Genomic DNA, 11,658 nt, shown 5'->3' with positions numbered 1-11,658 from the left:
GTTATATTTCATAAATTTTGCAAAGTTTTTATAGAATAAAATCTAAACTCAATACTAATGCGTTGTCTATGATGGATTCTAACTCGGCAATTCAAAGTATTTAGGATATATTATTTTTCTCTGTTTCGATTGATAAAAATCACAACTTCAATTTTATTTTATTTTTGTAGAAGGGGTAAGGGGGGAGGGGGGTCGAACTCGGAAAATGAAATGTAATAGATATATTGGAAGACAATTGTCAGGTAAAAAAGTGGGTGGTTTAGGTTTTGGTGGTTTAGATACTTTTAATTTAGCATTGATATGTACAAATGGATATGATATGTGGTTCAAAATTTGAATTACATTAAGTTTAAAATCATCAATGTGATTCATGGTTCTGAGTTTGCGTTCCTGTGTAAAACAAATAGTAATAATATGTAAGCAAATATATGTTCCTCATTCTCGGAGGCACACTCGATTGCTAGCCCCCTTAAGATGTTATTAAAGAACAATTGGGAATGAAAATAAGATAAGATTCACCAAATTGGAGTAGGGACTCCATCCATGGTTATATTTCATAAATTTTGCAAAGTTATTACAGAATAAAATCAAAACTCAATACTAATGCGTTGTCTATGATAGATTCTAACTTGGTAATTCAAAATATATTTAAGATATATTATTTTTCCTCTATTTCGAATGATAAAGATCATAACTTCATTTTTTTTGGTGGAAGGGGTAAGGGAAGAGGAGGGGGTCGAACTCAAAAAATGAAATGTAATGGATCTACTAGAAGGCAATTGTCAAGTAAGAAAGTTGGTGGTTTAGGTTTTCGTGGTCTGGATACTCTTCATTTAGCATTGATATTGTACAAATGGATATGACATGTGGTTCAAAATCTGAATTATGTTAGGTTTAAAATCATCGATGTGATACATGAATCCGAGAGTGTGTTCCTGTGTAAACAAATGGTAATAATATATGGAACATCATTCTATGAGCCATACTCGATTGCTAGCCCCTTAAGATGTTATTAAAGAATATTTGGGAGTGAAAATAAGACAAAATTCACCAAATTGGAGTGGGGACTCCATCCATGGTTATATTTCATAAATTTTGTAAAGTTATTATAGAATAAAATCTAATCTCAATACTAATGCGTTGTTTATGATGGATTCTACTCTGCAATTCAAAGTATTTAGTATATTTTATTTTTCTTTATTACGATTGATAAAGATCACAACTTCATTTTTTTTTATGGAAGGGGTAAGGGAGGAGAAGGGGGGGTCGAACTCGGAAAATGAAATGTAATGGATTTACTAGAAGACAATTGTTGGGTAAAAAAGTGGGTGGTTTAGGTTTTGGTGGTCTGGATACTTTTAATTTAACATTGATATGTACAAATGAATATGACATATGGTTCAAAATCTGAATTACATTAGGTTTAAAATCATCAATGTGATTCGTGGTTCTGAGTCTGTGTTCTTGTGTAAAACAAATGGTAATAATATATAGGCAAATATATGTTCCTCATTTTTTGAGACACATTCAATTGCTAGCCTTCTTAAGATGTTATTAAAGAACAATTGGGAGTGAAAATAAGACAAGATTTTAGAATGATCATTGGCTTGATGGTGGCAATCTCGCAACTCGGTTTAGAAGGTTGTATGACTTGGCACCATCTAAAGAATGTGTCATGATTGATATTTTTTATGATATGATATGAAAATCCGAATAACATCGAGATATTTGTGATAACATGGATAAGCAATAACTTTTGGCATTGAATAATTTATTTAATCAGTAAGACTTAATGAGCAACACAATAAGTGTTGTGAAATTATCAAGGTTAAAAAAACAAATGTTAATAAAGTGAAATTGAATATTTTAATTTGTTAACTATTAATTAAGAAAATAATATTTTAGATATATATAAGTATAAAAATATTTTTACCCGCGTATCACGCGGGACAATAATCTAATTTCTAATAAAATAAACATTTAACAAACAATGAATTGGTATCAAAAAATAGTAAGTTACCTGATGTAGTGTGAGAATCGAGTCAACCATAAGAATGAACCCTTATTTTTTAGACCAAAGACGTTTGATAGTATATTTTAAGATAATTGATTTCAGTACCACTGTTTTTAATAAATTTATCACACTGTATTTTATAGATTTATTAAGTTATTTGGTATTAAGATCATCACTCATATTTTAAGATTTAAGGTTTATTTTCCAAAAGTTACAAATTAGTCCCCTATCTTCATTTGAGTTTAGAGTGTATTAAACGTTGTGTAAGAAATTTTTAAAACGAAAATATTGCAAATTTTTACAACTTAAGTTGTATTGTGATGCACCTCAATCAGTATTCCACAATTTCAGACGAATAGTTTGGAATCGTTTGGGGAAGCTTATGGGGTCTATATATGATATATGGATATGTTTTAGAAAACTTTATATTTTTCTCATTTGAACTTACACCTAGACTCCTTTATAATAGGGATTAGTACATTGAAATGCAAACAACTTTAAACAAATTATTATAGTATGTATCGAACTTCAATGATGCGTATTGTATGTAATGAACTTTTAAATTCCGTGCATTGTATATAATCGCCTATATGTGGCAACCATATAGGCTGCAACTTGTAAATTTTTTATTGGTCGGATACATACAAAGCACAAAATTTGAAAATTTATTACATACAATACACATGATTGAAGTTTAATACACTATAAAGTTGATTGCATTTGAAAATACTAAACCCTTTATAATATCATTAACCCACTACGACCCAAATGTCCTTAAAATTAATATGATATTCATTCGTCAATTTATTACAGTTACTCATTTTTATAAACCCTATCAGTCTATCACTTATGTAATTTGTAATTTATTCTGAACTTTGACGCATTGTTGTCTATGTTGAGGTTTAACTTTGGATGATTTAAAATACCGAATGATGCTGCATACACATGTCATCACCACCAAAACATTTTTCATCAGCCATATGACAGAATCATTTATTTAACAAATTCATTTTCTGGCCCGTTCTTTGTTAAATAGCTAGTCACACGATTTTTGGCCCATATGGCCATATCATTTAATTTATTAAAGATCATAGATAGAATCTGATAGAGGTGGTATTTTTTACCCCTTTACTAACGAGCATGTCAATCCGACTTATCTCAAAAACTTAAAAGGATACCGGTCAAATGTGATAGACGGGTTTAATATTATATTGTCCAAGATGCAATTTAATGCATGAAGCCTCCTAAATCATTTGATTGACAACTAGATTTGTATAAAGCTAATACTTGTACAAAAGACTAGCTAACTTATTATACGAAATGGACAAAACGTGTTTTTGGGTAACCCCAACCAAACTCGTACAAGAAAAATTCAGTTTTGACATGTCACCCAACCCATCAGACCCACTCACTTTGTCACCAGAGATATCTATGACCTATCTAGCATCTTTGAATCCAACTATTCTACCGCTCCATGCAAACAGAGTACATGACCTAGAATCTTAATATATACTATAAGACAGTTGAACTAATGACTAAGTAACCAATCACATCACTTAATTTTATCAAATTGACTTTTGATGATGTCATAATTATAAAATAATTAAATTAATTATAAAATATTTAATTCCAAAATAGGTTAAAAAAAAACGTATATAACAAATTAACTTATATCTTTATTTTGGATAAATCCTAATGTAATTAATGAAAACAGTTTACCTACAATAAGAAGTCTTATATCGTTAGTCTTGGATTTATATCTTTAGTTTTGGATCAATTCAACTTAATTAATAAAATGCATTTAACATGTCCACTTATTCTCCTTATCAGCCCATGAGCCCATCTATTTTACATTTACACAATATACATTAAAAAAAAAAAAAACCAATGTGTATCTGCTGCTGATTTTGGTCGTTCTCTACCAACAAATTCTTTAAAGAAAATATGAAAACAAATCTTATTCCTTATTTCCAGGTTAACGATCATCTGCACAAAAACGAAAAGGTAATCTTCGCAATACATTAATCGTTGTTATTATTACTAATTGTAATTGAATTAGGTTTTTATCCCTTTTTAATTGTAATCCAATTAGGTCTTTTTCCCTTTTTGTGTTTTTTAATTTTTATTAATACCTGGATTAATCGTTGTTATTATTACTAATTATAATCGAATTAGGTTTTTATCCCTTTTTAATTGTAATCCAATTAGGTCTTTTTCCCTTTTTGTGTTTTTTAATTTTTATTAATACCTGGATTTGAGAAAACCGAATTGTAATCAAACTATATTAAACTCATTATATAATCCGTAACAAACAGAGCTTCGATCATAAGTCGCATAATTATTCACATCAACGAAGCAACTATGGCTGACAAAAACCTTACGTTTTTGCAAGACATCAATGACAATTCTGCAAATTGCACAATCAAGGTTCAAGTTTTGCTTCTCTGGAACACATTCTACCAAAAAACCCACTTTAAACCAAGCAGCCTTGATATGATTTTGGTTGATGAACAGGTAATATCTCTCATACTATGCTTTTTTAATATCATGTATACAAACATATTAAATCGTTATATATGCTTATTCATAGGGCACCAAGATTCATGGTTCAATCCATAACACCTTGATTTCAAAATTTGAGCACATGCTTGAAGAAGGAGGGTTTCGAGTTATTTCGAACTTTGATGTAAAATCCACTAAGTCCATGTTTCTGTTAGCAAATCACTCATATAGGCTTTGTTTTTTGGATGACACGGTTGTTTATGACAGTCCCGCCTTTGAAATTCCTGGTGACAAGTTTGAGTTTTGTTCGTTTGAACGAATCAACAACTCAACAGTAGATAAGACTGCAAGTTTTGGTAAGTCTTCCTTTTTATCATTAAACTTTTGCATTGCTTACCAATAAATTCCATTCTACATATTAACATGATTTAACCAAAAAAGAAACCCAGATATCATAGGACAGGTGATTGGAAATAAACCTATTCGTGTTATGGGCACAAAACAAGATCCAAGACATATACTTGAGTGTCAACTACGTGATGACAAGTACGTTTTGTTCATTCTTATTTTTGTTAATTCAGTGGCTGTATAATTATAATATTCACAATGACATACTACTGATCCGATAAAACCATGTAACAGTGGAATTGTTATACAATGTGCTTTATGGGATGATTATGGCAAACAACTACACCAGTACGTGTTAGCTAATGAAGAAATTGATGAACCTGTTATTATTCTGCTACAACTCGCGAAGTTCAACAACTGGAACAGTAATTATTTATACCTTTAATTAATTTAATTAGAATTCTGTTTAATAATTATTTATATTATATTCGTATTTCATATGTATTCTAATTAAGTAGATGACTAACGCTTACTTTATTCATAGACAAACCTCAAGTCTCTAACTGTATGTACGGTGCAAAGCTATATATTAATGAAAACATTGGTCCTATCATTGAGTTCAAGGAAAGGTATACGTAATAATTTCAACATATTTGAATATTTACTTACATATAATACTTATAATAGTTTTTTGTTTTGATTCTTAATACTTATGTACACTTATGTTTTAAAATTTTAGCTTAAAAGAAAACTCTTCTCAAATGGAAGCCTCTGAACAATATCTGTTAGAGCACATAAAGTGCACAATCTGTTGTCCGATGCAATAATTCTAAAAGGCTAAGAACTATTAAGTTAATAAGGCCCAGTCCGTTTGTTCAGCCTATAAATATAAGTCTTAGGTCACGAATTTAGATTGATGATTTAGTTGCAACATAGAGTCATTCACTAGGTTCTTGAGGTAGAGATCTATACCTCGAGATACCGCCCAAACTATCACGATTCATCTCAATGATTGTAATCCGTAATCATTGTAGATGTTGTTCATACGGATTCATCTTGTAATCATATGATTAATGATAGTATTTTTGTGTTTATCTCCTGTTCTTATTATCTTCGTGTGTTTTTATCATGATAATCATTAATTAACCTTAAAGACGATCACAGACGGATTCCGCACATCTATGATTGTTAGATCTCGTGTTAATCGATCCGGGAACGTGCTAAAACACGTTTTCACAAGTGGTATCAGAGCTTTGGAGGATGATATTTCCTCAAACGAGATCTGAAAATTAGGTTTTTGATGAAGAATTTCGACCAGATCTGCTAAATTCGTTCTAAGTTCATCTCACGAAGATAGGAAACGAATTTAACTTTAAATTCGTTCTAAGTTCATCTCACGAAGATAGGAAACGAATTTAACTTACGAAGTTAGTTGTGCTTACGAACTTAAGTCTTAACTTCGTACAGATGAGGTCTTCACCCTACGAACTTAACCCAAAATAGCCAAACACACCTCACGAACTTAACCTTTTTCACCTCACGAACTTACACTTACGAACTTAGCATTTGGTTGCAAAGTAACTTTGTTCTTACGAAGTTAGATTGCACTTACGAAGTTAGTTGTTCTCACGAACTTAAACTTCGTTTCATGCAGACTGAGTTCTTACGAAGATAACATCTAAGTTCGTGCTGATGTCATCAAGAAGTTAGTTTAACTGAGAGTTGATGTCATCACAAAGATAGTCGTTCTAGCTGAGACAAGTTCGTATATGGTTCTTATCAGACGACGAAGATGTTCTCAAGATACTTTAGAGGGGTTCAGTGTGTTTCAACATCAGAAGATCAATTACATGGAAGCACACAACAGGGTAGTTATAAAAAAAAAAAAAAAAAAAAAAGTAAAAAGGCGGGAAATCTTGAGTAAAATTTAATTTCTTCCATGGTCTTAGAAGTGGATTTTTACGCGAGATTCAAAATTTGGTAATGGTCGGAAAATTTTGGTCCGTTTTCGCGCATATTTGGCACGGTTTTGGCACAAAATTTTGACAAATCATCAAATTTTTCCTACCATCTTAGATTCAATAATTTACGTGAATACCAATGTTTCACGTAAAGGTGTTTTTCCCAGAAAATTTGGAGGGAAAATGGTGTACCCTGTTATCGGCGAAGAGTTTGTAGTTGTTATATGCTCTAGGCCATTTGGAACCTCATACAGGATAGGAGATACCTAAGACAGGCTGAAGTTCAAGATTTTTGCAGAGAAATGGGGGGGATAAAACTTTCAGTCCTCGGTATTTCTAAGCAAAAATATGAACTACTCGACATTCATTGAAGATCAAAGGTTATTCTGTTCATTCATTCAGTTTAACGGTTGATGGTGATTAAAGTATTATAATGTTCGAGTTTGAAGATCATCATGTTATTATTGGAATATTATTAGAAGTTGATCTTTTTGATATAGCGGTTTGAACTGTTGAAGTGTTGGTGCAATGAAGCTGGTTACTTGTTGTTGAGTATTTGAAGATTGAATCTTATCTATATTCCAAGACATAAAGATGATATCGGGTGACTGAGAGGAGCAGTCACGAAGATAAAGATCTTTGTATATGGCAGCGTATACAACTGAAGAGGATATCTGATTAGAAAGGCTTCGGGTGATTGGTAGAGTTGTGAAGATACAAGACAGAGTCAGACACTGCTAGATGAGACAGGATTCATGATACTACAGTTTGTGATTCAAGCTACAGAGTTTCTTATTTTTGTGAGAGCTGATTGATTTGATGTTGATTGTTGGAAATTCAACTCCGCCATTACATGCCAATTAAGCAAGATGAGCAGAGTCTCCGGCAATAAATCCTAGGGTGGAAGATTGCTGATGTTTAATTTGGAGGTGCTACTACTGAGGGGGAGAACTACAGCGAGAAGTGTTGGGTTGGTTAGTTTTCATGAAGATATAGAGATTTTGCAGGTTGAAGATGAGATTGCAGTTTCAGAAGATCAAGTCTCAACATTGAAAATCCGATATCTCAAGTTAAGGGGGAGGCTATTCATTTAGACTTTCTATAATTAATATCGGTTTGTGAAGAATTGATTGCACCGGCCAAGGGGGAGTTTGTTAGAGCACATAAAGTGCACAATCTGTTGTCCGATGCAATAATTCTAAAAGGCTAAGAACTATTAAGTTAATAAGGCCCAGTCCGTTTGTTCAGCCTATAAATATAAGTCTTAGGTCACGAATTTAGATTGATGATTTAGTTGCAACATAGAGTCATTCACTAGGTTCTCGAGGTAGAGATCTATACCTCGAGATACCGCCCAAACTATCACGATTCGTCTCAATGATTGTAATCCGTAATCATTGTAGATGTTGATCATACGGATTCATCTTGTAATCATATGATTAATGATAGTATTTTTGTGTTTATCTCCTGTTCTTATTATCTTCGTGTGTTTTTATCATGATAATCATTAATTAACCTTAAAGACGATCACAGACGGATTCCGCACATCTATGATTGTTAGATCTCGTGTTAATCGATCCGGGAACGTGCTAAAACACGTTTTCACAATATCCAAAGCTTTCAAGCAAGATGATACACGTCAAGCCTCAAGATAGTTATTTGAATCTTCCATTAAAGAGCATTCTTGAGTTACCTGCTATAAAACAAGTATGATACTTTTTTCACAACTTTTTTATTCTTTGTAAAAGTAATTGTTATATGATTCACATTACTAATGCATTCATTATCATATCACAGCCTACTACATGTGTTGTTATTGGTACAATAACAAGTATAATAACGGACAAAGGCTGGAATTACTTAGCATGTCGTAAATGCCATAAGAAGGTAGTGAAGCTTGAGAAAACCGATAAACAGAGAAAAGTCTACTATGAATGTGAAGTGTGTAAAGTTGTTCTTGATGTTTACCACCGGTAAAAAGCAACCACTTTATCCATACATTATCTGTGCTAACCAAAATACTTATATACTAACCTATATACATGTTTTGCAGCATCAAATTGCAAGTAATGGTCAAAGACAAATCTGGAAGTGGTCCGTTGTGGATTTTTGAAACCGGTGTGACCAAACTGGTTAAACGGTCGGCTTCATACTTGATAAACAAGATTAAACCGGTAATATAGTCATACATATGTATTTAAATACAAATTATTATTCACATAAATAGAATTAATAATAATACAATTACATATACTCTCGCAGGGAGATACGCATCATGTTTATCCTGATGAATTTAACACAATCCTCAATAAATCCTATGTATTCAGAGTTGAAATTACAGACTACAATGTGAAAAACCGATACAAAATATTTACAGTCTTCAGTCTCTCGAGTGACACGGATATCATAAAATGTGTTTTGGCTCAACCAGTTACCAAAGAGGTACTTTACAACTAATTATATACTTTTATATTTATTAACTACTAATTATAATTACGTTTGTTATTTACTTGAACAGAATGCCATATTCTTGGATGATGATAGTGATGAGGATGAAAAAGATATGGGTACTTACTCTAAAAAGAAAAGAAACAACAAACCATCCGATGAAGCTAGGAATCTGAAGATCCCCAAATTTGAGGAAAACGACCCTACTGATGAAAACATCTTTAAAGAGAACAACCTAGAAAATGGAATTGGCAACTTGAAGAACCAAAAAAATCAAAAGGCTTGATGACAACACATGTTTAGCCTTTCTAGGACTTAACCTATCAATATATTTTACGTTTAGGAATTTTTTCTTTAGCTTATTTCTTATGTTTAGGAGCTTCTTATTATTAGTCGTGTTATGTTTGAGAAATTACTCTTAAATTTGGTAATGTCAAATCTCTGTTTTGTGATGTCTATTTAGATACATTATCTCTGGATTATGTTATATTTGGATCAAGGTGATCAGTTTATAGTTGCTTTACTGTCCTCCAAATAGAATGGTGTAATTTTTTTTGTTCATTTGAAGTAGCAAAAAGTTGCTTGCAGAAAAAAGTATTGATGTAAAATTGAAATGACCTATATATATTGTTCGCTTTAACTTAGTCACAACACATAAGATTGCAGTCTGTCTTCTAAACCTTTGTACATCTGTATAGGGCGTCAACCTTTAAAAGATTTGTACATGCATATATCTGCAACTGTATCATTTGGGATCAATATAGGTTTTCCCCATAGGTACTTTTCATAAACTTGGTTCTTATTAGTTTGTAAAAGCGTGTGTATCAAGTTTGGTGAGCTTAATTGACATTTTCTGATGGCTTAATAGTTGGTTAGCAAATGATATATATAATGAGATTTAAAAAAGATAAAAAGTAACAGAAGTAGTTAGCTTATATCGCGCATAATAAATCAAGTTATGATGTTATCTTAAGTTTTAATTAATCTAATTTCATGACACTTTGATCTATCTTTTGGTAACACGAATTTATTCAATGTATTTTAAATCATGATTTGAATGAGCTGATCTTCTGACAATCAGAGGCAAACATCACAACAATTCAAGGACGAGGAACCAATGATGGCAGTGGCTCAATAGGATGGCACAGAGGAACCCACTAACTCAACGGTATCCAACTGTTTTAACTATTTACTTGAATTGACAAACTGGGTGGGTTGGGTAACGGGTCGAAACCCCATGTTTTCTTGCATTTTCCAGCTCCCCCAAAGGGAATAATTCATCATAAAACCTAAGAAAGCCAATACATAATAAACATACTATCTATAAACTTACAAAACAGCCAAATGTAAAATGCCTATCTTCAGCCTAATCTCCTTCTTGATATTGAGATTTAACACATCCCCATGTACTCCTTATTCTTTTGAATATATCAAATGGTGTGTTACACTTCTTACAACAACTTAAAGCATTGTGTTTTAGTTGTAAACGATGGACTTTGACTTTTGGGGGTGTATAAAGTACTAAGTTTTAAATCTGGTCTCATGAAGATTGAACTGCAAGCTTCTATAGATGTTCAAAAAACACTTGAAGGTTCAGATCATCAGTGAATATAACATCCATTCCAGCCGAACCTTCATTGTTGTATGTTGCTGATGCGTCCAACTTGGCCACCAAGAATCGAGCCTATAAGTCACATGAATACAACTGAATATAAATAGAACTAACTAAAGAAGTGCTGGTGGGTTAACCTAACCTAAAAAGGAGAATGTTTTTAAGAAAATGAATACCTGAGAACCATGTTGATCACACACCAACAATCTTGGGTGGGACAGGAAACCGATCACGTATTATAATTTCAGCAACATCATGTGGTGCGTGCAATAACAGTGCAAACGCCAACCAAAAAAGGAGTAGAAAAACACATCATACTACATTGCAGCGAAAAAGCAGGGCAGAAACCAAATACACAACTGTTAAAGTCACAAACAAGTTATAAAATTTACCTAATCCATACTATATTTAAACAAATGAATCAAGTCCTCACATACCAAACAATTGTTTTAGCAATTCCAAAGAATACTGGACTGCCTACTGCCTAGGTTCATCACCTGAGAGGTAAGTGAAGCTAAGAAAATAATAAAACAGAAAAGAACCTCTCATCTTAAATCCTAATACCTCAGTGTGACACAGGAATGTGGTAATTTCCCAGCCATGAAACTGGTAGCCAATAATGAAAAACCAACCCAGGTCCCGTTCGACTTCCATCGATATAGTACTACCAATTCGTGATTAGTTCTAGAGATTTTTTCAGAAACTTTGTAGAAGATACGATTACTCACAAAGTTACAAACATTGATATCTCTTTACAGTAAAGCAAATTAGTG

General features: G+C 32.4%; 1 protein-coding gene across 1 annotated transcript; it reads left to right on the top strand.

The window, feature by feature from the left end:
• Positions 1–4,375: 4,375 nt before the first annotated feature.
• Positions 4,376–9,559, top strand: LOC122604556. Its single transcript, XM_043777440.1, has 8 exons — positions 4,376–4,528; positions 4,605–4,872; positions 4,966–5,062; positions 5,159–5,289; positions 5,409–5,493; positions 8,879–8,999; positions 9,088–9,267; positions 9,344–9,559. The coding sequence occupies exons 1-8, from the start codon at positions 4,376–4,378 to the stop codon at positions 9,557–9,559; spliced, it is 1,251 nt and encodes a 416-aa protein (XP_043633375.1).
• The last annotated feature ends 2,099 nt before the right edge of the window (positions 9,560–11,658 follow it).

The sequence above is a fragment of the Erigeron canadensis genome, chromosome 6 (assembly GCF_010389155.1).
Source record: "Erigeron canadensis isolate Cc75 chromosome 6, C_canadensis_v1, whole genome shotgun sequence".
In the NCBI taxonomy this organism is placed as follows: Eukaryota; Viridiplantae; Streptophyta; class Magnoliopsida; order Asterales; family Asteraceae; genus Erigeron; species Erigeron canadensis.
This window is presented reverse-complemented; position numbering and strand designations above follow the sequence as displayed.

Excerpts from the sequence above, each read along its gene's own strand:
- LOC122604556 (XM_043777440.1), top strand. The coding sequence starts at position 4,376 with ATGGCTGACAAAAACCTTACGTTTTTGCAAGACATCAATGACAATTCT. Across the intron at positions 5,063-5,158 it reads TGTCAACTACGTGATGACAA|TGGAATTGTTATACAATGTG; the intron begins GTACGTTTTGTT and ends ACCATGTAACAG. Across the intron at positions 5,290-5,408 it reads GAAGTTCAACAACTGGAACA|ACAAACCTCAAGTCTCTAAC; the intron begins GTAATTATTTAT and ends CTTTATTCATAG.